A 14,290-nucleotide genomic window follows, 5' to 3' on the forward strand; every position below is an offset into this window, starting at 1 on the left:
TAGAAAGGACTGAAGACAGTAGACAGGATTACAAGAAATTGCAAGTGAAGAGGGAGGTGGCAATGGCCAAACAGAAAGCATATGATGAGTTGTATGCCAGGTTAGACACGAGGGAAGGTGAGAAGGACTTGTACAGATTAGCGAGACAGAGAGATAGAGATGGGAAGGATGTGCAACAGATAAGGGCGATTAATTGAACTGAGTGAAGGTTCAAATGTTCATATATCCAGTGTTAGGCCAGTTGGTTTTCATGCCATGTTGGCAAATATCCAACATTTTTTGTGCAATTGTAACCAACAAGGCTTTAAGCATTAAACTTTATCAGTTTATTGTTTAAATAAAAATATTTAAAATCAAAATTGCATTTTGAAGTACTTGGTCCCAACTTGTAATTCTGATAGTCATCCAACAGATGGTGACATGATTCCATTTTCGAAGCCTGCAGCCAAAACGAAACCAAAATGCACTTTTTCCACTGTTTTTTGCAAGGGTGACTTGCTAATAATGAATGGATTTGATAAAGTGCATATCAGTTTTGATGTTATACTGATCCAGTGTACGCCTCTGTGTGTGTGTGTGCAAATTTACTTCAGTGTGTTCAATGTGCAGGAGGTTTTAGATGCGGTTATGGTGAGTGAGAACGAAGAGGGCTGCTCGTCTTGCTCTTTTTAGGTGTGCGAGGTCCAAATGCAGTCCTGTAGGCTTATTATTATTCCGTTTTATTTTTCTTCTGCCAACACTTGGTAAATGCCAAATGGGTCTATATGTCTTCCAGCTGCCACTGTCTTATTTCCATGTCCATTACTTAACTATAGGTCACATCTAGCACATCTAGGTTAATCAGCATTTTAATCAACTTTTAATAAACACGTTGCTATAAAAGGGTGATTCAATGATTTCTATTTTTTTTAAATTCAGGACTAGGTAAAGATTAGTCAAACCCATGTGCTGATCATATGTAGGAAAGTTATGAAAAACAATATTTAATAGCAGAAACAATTACTACAATAGTAGTGGAGAATGAAGTATCAGTCTGACAGTGATGAAGATGAGGCAGTGGGTTTGATTAAAATTAAAATTAAAATTAGTCTTCTGAAAATTGCAGTACAAGTCAACGTGGTCTAGATCACCATAAATGATCAATAATGTTGTTATAAATCAAAAAGAACCCTGTATTAAATCAAGACTTGAGTAATTAAGACATCATGTGAAATGCTGGCCAGAGATATTATTCACAGTGATTGTGACCGTACTGTTTGTCTGTCAGAGCTACTCCGGCTTAGGCTGCAACTTATTCTTCTGTGGCTCGAAGAAGTTTTCAACAATGGCATCAACCAAGTCGTCCAGTTCCTTCTTCAGGTGTGTCACATCACTGTAATAGAGACCCAGAGAGGGAAGTAAAACACAAAAATAACGCAGTAGTAGCTAATAGTTAAAACATTTATGACAACTACTTTGATAATCTATTGTGGTTTTTTTGTGACAATATGACTGGTCAGCGTCTCCAAGGTGAGGACATTCTGATTTTCCCTGTTTTATATCACTGTAAATGGAATATTTTGGGTTTTGTACTAGTGGTAGGACAAAACAAAACATGTAAAACCATCCACTTAGGCCTTAGGACATTGTGTGCTTACTATTTTCAGCTATATTATGGGCTGGTCTCTACAGTGACCTACCTGTTACCAGGAGCAGCACAGAGTTCGGTGTAGTATTTGACTTTAGGCTCAGTACCACTGGTCCTCATGGTGGCCACACCCCCATTAGAGAAGGTAAAAGTAATCATCTGACTAGAACGGGAGGTGGGAAGAACCTGGGAGACGAGAGGAAGGAGCGACCGATGGACAAACAAGATGGAAACGTTAACTGTCATTTGAAAGACTAGATGAATCATGTGAAGGAAACATTTCACATACACACATTTAAGGCGGCAAATAAGCAGCCTATGCAATCAGTATTTTTTTATACAGATGTTGGCCACTACTGCAGCAATACTGCAATACTGCCATCTGGAACAAAAAGGTTTACAAACTAAAACTAGGAATATGAGTTACTGAATATATGAGATGCCCCGAACCTAATTTTATTTCTATGGAGCTATGTGCATAAAACTCTCCATAGAATCCACCAAAACAATGAAAGCTCACTAGTTCCAACCTAATCTTACTCTTAAAAAGGTTCATGCCTAATGGCAGACAACTTAATGTTCTTGATTTTAAATATTGGACAAAACTGCATGTTTAAAAAAATATAACAAATGCCAAAGGTTGGCTCTGAGCGGATGTGTATGTGTCACTTTGTGCCCTTACAGCCTTGTTATCAGGTTGGTTGCTGTCGTAGCCGGTGGTCAAGTCTCGTACAGCAGAGACTGAGAAGCGACCACACTCAGTGGGATACGTGTCCTTCTGGCCCCCGTAGTTGCGCAGGCGCTCGAACAGACTGTGGATCACATCCTGGTCATGGCAGATGAAGTAGGAGTTCTTACAGATGTGGTAGCCGTATCTGCCAATGACTCTTCATAGATGGTGGCGAGTTGTTGAGAAAGGATTGTGCTTTTAGTGGCCAGATAAGAAATCATTTCTCCTGCTATGGCTGCAGCACTCACCCCATCCTTGTCCCGAACACAGGGACTACACATATATCCTGCAACACACACACACACACACACACACACACACACACACACAGCACATTAGAGGTTCACATGTCACAATTTAATATCGGATTTCTTAGGGAAGACTCCGCTGTGCAGCTCTTAACATTCTCTAATTCGTGAGAGTATGAAAGTTTCCTGTAGTTGTACAGTACACATTGAACTGGATCTGCTGTCGGAAAAAACAAATAAACCATGTTAGTGATCTGGACATATCCATCTCCTCCAGCAGGGAGGCTTTCTCCGGTTGCAAGCAGAGGTTGTCAGTCTCCCTCAGTTCTGTCAGCTTGGATCTCTCTGGTCTCTGCTCTGTGTTTCTCCAGCTGGGCCTTCAAAGAGCTGTCTGTCATGTCCCACTCCTACTCCTTTTTCTGCATGATACTCTTGAGGTGCTCTGTGGTCTGAAGGAGCAATGCCTTGTCTTGCTCACACTTCATAGAAGGCCTCTTCATACAATCAGTCTGGGTCATACAGAGATGTTTGTATTTGTTCAACTGTGTTAAGAAGACTGAGACTGGAGATAGCAACACCGTAGCTTTTCTTCACTGTTCTTTAGTGCTGCAATGAGATTGTTCTTTTCTTGCAGCAGATTATCAAGCTCAGTCACATTAGAAGACCTGGATTTTTGAATTTCATGTGGCAGGGAGGCTTTCTCCTGTTTCCATCAGCGGTGCTCACTCACTACCTCCTCTTTGAGTGTCTGTAGAACATCCTGCAAATGATGTTTCTCTTCCATTTGCATCTCCAGCTGGGCAAAACAACAGCTTTTGGAATTTTCCAGATCTACCCGGAGGAAACACGTCTCCTTCTGCCGCTGGAGATGTACAGTCCTCAGCTGCTGCTCTGCCTCCTTCTGAGAAGCCATCAGCCGATCATTGAGCTATTCTTCAGCATTCAGTGCTGCCTTGACTTTGTTGTTTTCATTTTTTATATTGTTAAGCATTTTGTGTAGTTACAATACTTATGCACTTACTTTTTTTTCCCTAACAGTGTACATGCAACTCCAAATATAGTTTCATAATCATGGTAAATTTATTTCACATGAATACTTTTGGGGCAGATCAGATTAACTCAGCTTGTGACACTGTGGAGATCATTATGTGCACAAACCTTTATAATGCAATGCCACAAAGTATCAATCAGGACCATATCCTAGAATTATGCCACTGAACACCGTCTTTGTGTGTGTGTGTGTGTGTGTGTGTGAATACCTATAGCCTCTTCAAAGGCAAAGAGAACAGTCTTTCCCTGGTCCAAAATGTCTCTGGCTCTGTTCCCCATCCACTTGAACCCTGTTAGCGTTTCCTGTTCAAACAGTGGTGAGAGTAACTATGAAGTGTGGTTTGAAATGTTTACTGAAGCCCAGCTATAAAAGAGTGCATTGATCTGTATCACTAATATCTATTTTACACATTTACTCAAAACTTTCTCTTAAATTATTACTGCTGACAGCATTTTATGAGCCGTTTTTTTTTTGTAAGATAACTTAATATACTGGATATTAAGGTTGTCTTCTTGTAGGAGGTCACAGTACAACTTGATGATGCATCTCTTTAGTTGTTCAGATCACATCAGTTTTAACCAAAAAAGAGGAAACAATGGGATTTCTTTGGCTGTCTATCAGTATAAAACAAGCACAATGAGCCTTATTTATGCAGGTGACAATCTGTCTTTAGGTATTTTATGCCCTGCTGTTTCACATTTGCTACAAATTAGTCATGAACTTAACTGTATTACCTCAAAGTGGAAGCCCTCCTTGACAGCAATGGCACGCAGTATCTTGGATGAGACGGTGCTCGACAGCATGTAGAGGCTTTTCACAGCAGCAGCGTCTGAATTTTGCTGTTTCCAGCAGCGAAACATCCACCAACCGAGCAGCGCTCCCAACTCATTACCACTGAACACTCGCCACTGTCCGCTGACATATAGAGACAGGCAGAGGGTAAACAAGCATGGGGCTCCTTCTTTCTCAGCCAGTGCAAATGACAAAGTCTGCAAAACACACAAACACACATTACACCTTCTGCCAAAACACATCATCTGCATAAGGCTGGAAGTGATGCATGTTGATGTGAGTGTTCAGTGCATACCAGGACTCCCTCTCCCTCCTCAGGATTGGGATATTTAACTGTGGGGAATTCAGGGTCTGGATCTTTCTGTTCCTTTACGGCGTACGGAGGGTGAAGGTCAAAGGCCTTGAAAGCTGACTGCACAAATGCATGACCAACGCCGTGCACAGATGTATGTACAATTTTCACCTCTGAACACTTGTTCAGCTCCCTGTGAAGAAAGAGTCAGAAAATCTTTCTCTTTGAATTTCCATGAACCCCTTCCCCCCCCAGTTCGACTCCATAGTGTTGTGTGAATTTCCTGTATGGTATGCAGTGGAATCTCACACATACATATCAAATGTTAACCTGTAATATATAAGGATTACAACCATCAACAGAACATAGTTTATTTAGTTCAACGTCATGTCTTTCTCTGTCCCAGGGTGTTTTACAAGCTAGGTGCTGCTCAACAGCATGTTGGGAGTGTATGTATAGGGCACCTGTGATGGCAGTGTTTCTGGATGGCTTTGAAGTACTGTGTGTGGATGTCCTGGTAGGGGTCTTTAAGCAAGGGGTTCTTCAAGGCTTCCTCTGCATTCCAGGACTCAGGCCAAGGCTCCAGGTTCTCCTCTATGGCCTTGGAGATTCTTTTGTCATGAGGAGACACAATCTGGGCACCGTTCTCCCAGTACACCTGAGACGGAGACACAGCAGATAGAACACTGAACAGCAAAATCTTATTAATCACAAACGGTATTCAACAAACTCTGAATGTCAGTCAGGGCCAGAGCCAGAAAATCTTCCCACAGGGAAAGAAAAAGGATGATGAATGGTAAATACATAAGAAGTGTTACCTTATAGCCATTGTCCTGTTTGGGGTTGTGAGAGGCAGTCACCATAATACCAGCACACAGACCCAGGTGGGAAACTGTGAAAGGCTGCAGGGCAAAGGAGTGGAATATATTACTTACCAATAAAAATCATATTAGAATATACACTCGTTGGCCACTTTATTAAGTACACATGTACAATCTAATGCAAAACAACAGCTCTGCTGAGAATTTTTTTTATGAAGTTTATAAATTTCCTCTTTTTGTTGACATTGTCAGAAAAGTGAAAAATCTACTTTGAGCTGCTGTGAGAATATATTGTATGGATTCATGCTTGAAGATATACTGATGTAAAGTGCAGACACAAACTCTGGTGAATGCCATCTTGGTAGGTCTTATACTGAGTATAGCCCAGTGAATCATATAGACATTATGCAACATGTGTCATACAAGGAGGAAGTGAGCTTTTTCAATGCCTCCACTAGCACAGCTAACAAACATGATCACCAGACAAACTAATCAAACTTCATAAATTGTTGTTTTCTTTTATTCTTACCCTAAAGGGATGATATAAAGCATGTTTAAATACAAACAGTAAAATGATACTGCTGTGTTTTAAGACATTTTATTATCTGTGTCTTTGATTTCAGTGTAAAAAAAACAAAACAAAAACAAATCAAACTAAGAAATTACAGAAGTTCCACTGATTACCACAAACGGTGTAGGGGTGATGTCAGAGAAGAGGTGGACAGGCACTCCTCGGCTGATGAAAACAGCTGCAGCCAGGCTGGCGAAGCGCTTACTGTTGCCCCCGCTGGAAGGGTGCGCCCGGGCATCGTAACCGATCACAACCCCTCGCTCCTTTAGGTTCCCAAAACTCTCCTCCAGGTAGCAACAGAAACCCTGACAGGGAGGAAAGGATTTGGTGAAATAAGAGAACATCTGTAGAGGAGGAACTGTTTAACATGCATGTGCAATGTAGGAAATTTAACAACGGAAACAGGAAATTGGTAGAAAAGAAATTGCACTGAAATTCTGCAATAATGGATAACAACATGGTGGCACATAAAGTGTCTCATCTTCTTCAAACCACAGAGAACAAGAATCTTTAATGTGTGTGTCTGGCTTTCCATGTGACTTGGTGCTTAATATATGGCAGTAGTTTATCTATTAACTAACCTGTGTGGTCTGGATAATAGTGAGGTCATTCATACATGATATGCCGGGGCCCATGGCTGCTCTCAGACCTGCTGTACCAAACTCCATCCTGGAGGAGAAATATTTATTCAGAGCTTCCACCGCTCCTTCCTTCACCAGGTCCTGCACCAAAGACGCTGTTTTGGGGTTCTGGAGGGAAAAAAAACATATAAAGATTTTCTATATTTATTAAAAACTGTAATGTATTGTTTACAATTGGAGCTCAGGTTAGCAAAGTCAGTACAGTATAATTTCTAATAAAACTTTTAAATTTGATCTAACTTTTGTTTAACTTAATTTACTTTCTTACTTTGGTTCCTTATGATTTAAGTTCTCTAAAAATGAAGATGATCATTTTTAACAACTTCAGATTCAAGTCAGGGAAGCAACTAAGATCCTTGTCATTGCTGACTGACCTGCCAAATGTGTTATGGATGAATGAATGAATGGTCAGTAACATGTCAGAAAATAGTAAGAACTGTACATCACAATTTCCCGGAGCTGAGTTTCGGGTCCTGTTTTGTCTGACCGACAACCCAACTATACAGTTTCATGAGAGGAAGAAATCCAGCAAATACTCAGATCAGAGTTTTTAGCCATTTCATCTTAAATCATCTAATATTTTATGTATGTATGTATGTATGTATGTGTTAAAAAGCAGTAACACAGATGGAAAAAACCTAATTTAATAAAACCTAGAGTTTTTTGTGGACAAACCCATCGTCTCTGTGTATGGTAACCCAGTACTTGTAGAGTTTGTATGAATTTGACCTCTTGAAACCGGAGGGATAATATTCTTTGAGAGCTACTAAAACTTATTAGTGTGAGTTGCATAGGCCTGTATATTGGCCCGGTCATACTAGCCCGGGCGTATTTTAGAAGGTCTTTCGTGTTACATGATTATGGCAGCAGCCTATCAGATGTCAGAGCCGAAGGCTTACTGCGCAGCATCAGCCCTTATTCTGCTGCTCGGAGTGCCATGTTGGCAACTTGGCAACCTTCTCGCTAAATCAGGCGACTTTTGTCAAAAGCGACTAGCGACTTCTTCTGGTGTTTTGGAGACTCTGACGTGAAAGCACGTATCGCTCTGCAGTTACTGCCCTCAACGAGCAGCTGGTGCTGCCGTGAGCCCCTTCCCCGTCCCAAAGTACTCACAGGTGGTCAGTCTCACAGTAGCTTCGTGCGGCAGTCTCAGCTGCAGTTCAAGTAGAGAGGAGGTCAACACCGCTCTGCGTCCAGACAGCAAATGAATTGCGCATGCGCAAAGCCGCCGCTGATCTCGCCCTGTCCTACAAAGCGGGATGTAAAAGTAAATGTTTCTACACTGTCACGCTAAAATAAATCACTGCTGCATTTGATTCAGTCTCAGTCACTTACAAAAAACCTAATTTAATAAAACCTAGAGTTTATTCTCAAAAATACAATAAATGCCTATCTAATCGTACGATTATTTACATTTTCAGTCAGTGATTTTTTACACACCTGTTTACAATAAAACATACGAGGTGGTTGTCCTAATGCGAGCTCATGATACACACCGTGATATTCATATTGTAACTTGATAATAACTTGGTTGTTTTTTCCAAATTGAATAGTTCATAAATTACAAGGCCAGGTAACCGCACATTAAGCTAACTAGCCCGTTAGCTGTGTCGGCTTACCTTGTCATACTGTAGCCACTGCCTGACAGCCTGGTCCAGCTTAGTGTCGCCGGTTGTGGACAACCCGTTTTCCATTTCCATTATATGTTCGACTCCAGAGACGTTCCAGCTCCCTATTTACGACCACCCTGAAGCTTCTCCGACACAAAATGGTTAAAATATAACTGTGTATGGGAGCTGTCCGCGATGCGGGACGTAAAGACGAAATACGTCATGACGTAATATGTCACGGTCACGACGAACATTTGTTGCCTTCAGGGGCTGCCGCCAATGTGGTAATTACGAAGAATGAGGGCTTCACTGACGGCTTCAGCAAGTACAAACATTTATAAAATAATGCCAGCAATGCCATATGCTACCAATATCTTATAGTGATGGAAAGTAAGTTTACTGGGCCAATTCCACATTCACTACATTTTAAAGTGAAAAACAGTAAACACCACCGTTGTGTAGTGATGAGAAGTTCGGATCATTTAATTGATTCGGTTCTTTGATTCTCGTTCAGCAAAATCAACGAATCTTTTTCAGTGATGAACATAAAAAATAAAACGATTAAACAGCACTTGGCATATGTGCATTTGCACTTCTACCAACAATAACATTCTTATTACACTTCATTTCACAAGTAACAATTATTCAGTTTAATGATAAATATCTCTGCCCTGAGTTCCTTTAGCTTTAAAACATTCAATCTACTGATAATACTTATATTGATAATAATGTCCGTTACTTCATCAACTCACCTCCAGATATTTTGGGTCAAATTCTTTAGCTTTAAAACATTCAATCTACTGATAATACTTATATTGATAATAATTCTTTTTTTTCTGTAGTAACTCTATTTTTAATGTTCATGTGTCAGGTAAAGTCCTTTGTCACGTAACATCCTAAGCTAAGCCGTGCCGTGCCGTCTTCTGTGTAGTATACAAAAAGATTTTCCCTGATGAAGTTTAAAAAACATTCATTGCTCCTAATTGAGTTTTAATTATGTTAACATCAATCTTCTCCATATCACCTTCCTATCTTGGTACAAAATTATAGTATGCAGGAAATAAAAAGCTATTTTATAATAAAAATAAATGCAACAATAAGAATAAAAACTGTAAGGACGGTTGAAAATTAACTTCTGTATCCAACAAAGCGGTCATGTCACCTTACAAAATGAACGACTCAAATGGTGTACTAATCTTTAAAAGATTTGTTAAAAGACGAACGACTCGAAAGGTGTACTAATCTTATGCGATATTGCGCATGCGCGGTCAACACAAAATGACCGCACAAGGACATTTCGACATGTGGACCACAAGGCACCGAGATTCGAACCTCCAACCCTCCGACCTTCTTCCTCAATTCTAGTTAGAAATGCAAACTGATACACTTGAAAAATGACTGAAATTACCATAAATTACAATGATAAATATCAAATCCACTGAAAAAAAGACATTTAGTGACAATGACCAAATTATTTTAATGTTTAATTTCCATAAATTATACAACAGAAAATGCAGTGAAAATTAAAGTTTATTCAGTCAGCCCGAGTTTAATGTTTCATTTTCCACCATCTCTTCCTTCTTGTTTTCATTATTTTTTTGGCTTGTGAAGTGGTCCCAAATTTGTCCATTTTCTTTAGGGACTGGCTCTGGAGGCTGCAGTTCAGGTACTGGCTCTGGAGGCTGCGGCTCGGGTACTGGCTCCCAAATTTCCCCATTTTCTTCAGTTCTCAGAAAAACAGAGGATTTAATGACTTATTGTATGTTTTCACTACATGCAGAAGTGTTGCTACTTAAGCACAAGTCATATCTCTCCAAGTAGATACTGTATGTTTAATATACAAAAGCCTAATGCCACAGGAGTGTTAAGCATATCTGTACACATGTAGGAAACAGGACTAAAATTTATTTCGTTTAACATTTTGCAAATATGCTTATTATCTTTGGGAACTAACACTGCATTTTGTTATTGTTAAGATAAACCATGATTCCTGAACCAATGCACACACACTTTGAAACATCATTTTGTGCCTATTACACCACATACTACTACTACTACTACTACTGCTGCTGCTGCTGCTAGTATGAACAGCCTAGCGACAAATGAAGACTGCAGTCATAATGAAAAAGCGGACACGTGGCTTACCTTTAAATTTTAGCCTAATATGTTTATGGAGCTTTAGGTCCTCTGTGTCATAGTAAGAAATGACAGGGCTGTTGGGGTAAACCCCACTAAACCTCCTCCTTTTACATGCCTGAGGAACACATACACAAAGAAGAAGAAGCTTTATTTTATTGTCATTGCAACATTGTGACACGTACAATGAAATTTTGTTTGGAGCCGAGGGCCCAGGGCCACTGCGTACATATGCGCTGCCATCACGAGCAACTTGGGGGTTCAACGTGCAATTTGCTTTCACTTCTGAAACTTTTAGGTATTAATGAAATGTATGTGTGAAAACTGGTGTAACCGGTGGGTTGGCCACACCTATACTGCCCAATGAGCAATTTGCTGGGATGATTATGGATATAAATACCACCCCTGGAGAAGCTGTTGCGATAAGCAATTTCGGTGCTGGTCGCCGCTGTGATTGTTTTGAAGTGAATCTTCCTCCATTGATCTGTGTCCTGTTTTCCCTTTGAGATTGGTTGGGGGATTACAGCATGTTCTCCAAGGCTGATAATTGTAAGCGTGATCCTGCAGAAGTTGGCATCCATGTTGTGCTAGGATGACATGCAGCCAAGGTAACCTGTAGTCTTGTTGGTTTTAATGGTTTTACGCTATTAACAGTGGCTTTACTCTTTGCAGGAGTGATAACCACTGCTGCTTTGCTTATGTAATGTTTTGCTTTGCTTAGCTTGGTTTTGTCTGCTTTTATGTTAAGAAGTATACCTAGCATTATATTTCCTGTTTATTGTATTGTTCCCAAGAAACAAAACAGCTCTGCTGTGAATTTTTTTATAAAGTTTATAAATTTCCACTTTTTGTTGTCAGAAAAGTGAAAATTCTTTGTGCTGCTGTGAGAATATACTGTATGAATTCATGTGTGAAGATACACTATATTGCCAAATGTATTCACTCACCTATCCAAATCATTGAATTCAGGTTTTCCTATCACTTCCATGGTTACAGGTGTATATAATCAAGCACCTAGGCATGCAGACCACTTCTACAAACATTTGTGAAAGAATGGGTCACTTTCAGGAGCTCAATGAATTTGGGGACGGCTGTGGGTCAGGAGGTAGTTATATTTGGTTTGTTGATTTGTGATCAATTAACTTGTGGTGTTTATTTAATGGTGCCTTTCCAACCTGTTGACTCTGACCATTTTTTTCCTGTTCTGCACTGTATTTATTGAGTGGGGAGTAACTTCTTAACCATTGTATTTTAGCTTTTGGGGTTAGGCCTTTTTTAAACATTGTTCCACTGTTAACTTATTGGTACCATGATAGTCAAAGTTAAGTCAAAGTGTTTGTCATATGCACAGTTAGGAAACGTGTTTCCCTGTACAATGAAAATCTTACTTTGCCGTGCACATGAATGCCACACAACACAAGTGAAATATAAACTAGATGAGCAATAACACAAATCTAAATAATCAGTAACACAAAACTAAGGCACTTTAAAGCAGCAGGTAAAGGAAGCAAATAAAAATACAACAATCATGCACTCTGCTGTAGTGTGTGGGTTAATCCCCCGACTCGTTCACTTTTTCCCTCTCTGATTTACAATTCACTAATCTGACTTCAAAACCAGCTTAATAAATAGGCAGTAACACAAATCTAAGGCACTTAAGGTGATAGGATGCCACGTGTGCAATAAATCCAGTCGTGAAATTTCCTCGATACCAAATATTCCACAGTTAACTGTTAGTGGTATTATAACAAAGTGGAAGCGATTGGGAACGACAGCAACTAAGCCACGAAGTGGTAGGCCATGTAAAATCAGAGCGGGGTCAGCGGATGCTGAGACGCATAGTGCACAGAGGTGGCCAACTTTCTGCAGTCAGTAGCTACAGACCTCCAAACTTCATGCGGCATTCAGATTAGCTCAATAACAGTGCGTAGAGAGCTTCATATCTTATAGTGGTGGAAAGTAAATTCACTGGGCCAATTCCACATTCACTACATTTTAAAGTGAAAAACAGTAAACACCACCGTTGCAGTAAGCAGCCATTTAAAAATGAACCTTCCTTCAAAATACTTTCAGTGATTCATTTCACAAGTAACAATTATTCAGTTTAATGATAAATATCTCTGCCCTGAGTTCATTTAGCTTTAAAACATTCATTCTACTGATAATACTATTATTCTTTATTTTTTTCTGTAGTAAACCTATTTTTAATGTTCATGTGTCAGGTAAACTTAACAGAAACCAAAGACATCCCAATAGTAACTCTTATTTCAATTCAAAGGCTGGCTGAAGCTGTTTATTGGAGATGATACACGTGCATACCGTCTGTACTGTAAGGCTGATTTCTGTGTAGTATACAGAAAGATTTTACCTGATGAAGTTTAAAAAACAGTTGCTCCTAATTGAGTTTTAATTAAGGCAATAATGTCAACATGAATTTCTCCATATCACCTTCCTATCTTGGTATAATACAATCCAGTTCACAACACTATGGTTATTTATATGAAAAGGACAGCATAGTTGTGGATCACCTTCTTCCTCAATTCTTGTTAGGAATGCAAACTGATACACCTGAAAGATGACTGAAATTACCATTAATTACTATGATATAGATACTGTATCAAATCCACCGGAAAAAAAAGACATTTAGTGATGACCAAATTATTTTAACACATCATTTCCATAAATTATACAACAGAAAATGCAGTGTAAATTATTGTTGAAAGTTTATTCAAAGTTACACAAGTTTCAAATAAAGCAGACAACTGATTCAATTAAAATTTCTTCCTGAATTACAGAACTAATAAGCCAGGTTCTCATCGGTTTGGTGCACTGGTGCAGCGGGTTTTTTGCCGAATCTTCTATTTCTCCTCCTCTGCTTTCTGTTTAACTGCGACCCCGGCACCTCCCGGGTTACATTCCAGGAGCGACGGTCTGGTCTGCTGTCCCTGTGACCCTCGGCTGGTGTTTCCTTTTTCCTCTTCATCCTCATCCTCATCTTCCTGTTCTTATCTATTTTTTCTCTTTTGCCTCCTCCTCTGGGAAAGTCATCAGCTTCATCCAAAATTAGTTTAGTTTTTGGAAGCAGGGCTCTGGAGGTGGGCACTGGTCTCTTGGGTTTCCATGGTTTTACATTGCCAGTGCTTTCCGGTCGGTTGTACCTTTTGTATTGATCTGTTTTGGGCATAGTTTTCTTAAAGTCACTGTCCTTAAAAAAGATATGGCTGGGGCTAGGTTTGTGACTGCTAGGGGTCTGACGAGGCGTTTGATTACACTGCTGGTTATTTTTATGATGGCTGATTTTCTGTTTCTTCTTTAGTGGTCCTGGAGTTTGAGGGGTCTGAGAAGGGGTGCCAAAACAGCCCTTTTTCTTCAGTTCTGAGAAAAACAGAAACAGAGGATTTAATGACTTATTGTATGTTTTCACTACATGCAGAAGTGTTGCCACTTGAGCACAAGTCATATCTCTCCAAATAGATACTGTATGTTTAATATACAAGGGCCTAATGCCACAGGAGTGTTAAGCATATCTGTACACATGTAAGAAACAGGACTAAAATGTCCATCCATCCATCCATCCATTTTCTTCCGCTTATCCGGGACCGGGTCGCGGGGGCAGCAGTCTAAGCAAAGATGCCCAGACTTCCCTCTCTCCAGACACTTCCTCCAGCTCCTCCGGGGGAATGCCAAGGCGTTCCCAGGCCAGCTGAGAGACATAGTCCCTCCAGCGTGTCCTGGGTCTTCCCCGGGGCCTCCTCCCAGTGGGACATGCCC

General features: G+C 40.1%; 3 protein-coding genes across 3 annotated transcripts in view; all 3 read right to left on the reverse strand.

Moving 5' to 3' along the window:
• Positions 1-1,341, reverse strand: part of tbc1d1 (TBC1 (tre-2/USP6, BUB2, cdc16) domain family, member 1) — a 55,350-nt gene extending 54,009 nt beyond the window's left edge. The window contains exon 1 of the mRNA XM_020624189.1: positions 1,254-1,341. The gene's annotated coding sequence lies outside the window, so the exon portion shown is untranslated. The remainder of the gene's footprint in view (positions 1-1,253) is intronic.
• On the reverse strand, positions 1,125-8,617 carry pgm2 (phosphoglucomutase 2). Its single transcript, XM_020624190.1, is given in 12 exon segments — positions 1,125-1,372; positions 1,680-1,813; positions 2,310-2,501; positions 2,504-2,643; positions 3,865-3,958; positions 4,391-4,645; positions 4,744-4,933; positions 5,205-5,398; positions 5,559-5,642; positions 6,246-6,437; positions 6,714-6,881; positions 8,393-8,617. Coding segments are annotated over 12 exon segments (1,827 nt in total). The 5' UTR covers positions 8,474-8,617; the 3' UTR covers positions 1,125-1,269.
• Positions 8,618-13,225: 4,608 nt separating this feature from the next.
• Positions 13,226-14,290, reverse strand: part of LOC109974158 (uncharacterized) — a 2,146-nt gene continuing 1,081 nt past the window's right edge. Inside the window, exon 2 of the mRNA XM_020624207.1 lies at positions 13,226-13,894. Within this exon, the coding sequence (XP_020479863.1) occupies positions 13,317-13,894 (578 nt within the window). The 3' untranslated portion in view covers positions 13,226-13,316. The remainder of the gene's footprint in view (positions 13,895-14,290) is intronic.

This window comes from Monopterus albus, unplaced genomic scaffold (assembly GCF_001952655.1).
Source record: "Monopterus albus unplaced genomic scaffold, M_albus_1.0 scaffold322.1, whole genome shotgun sequence".
Lineage (NCBI taxonomy): Eukaryota > Metazoa > Chordata > Actinopteri > Synbranchiformes > Synbranchidae > Monopterus > Monopterus albus.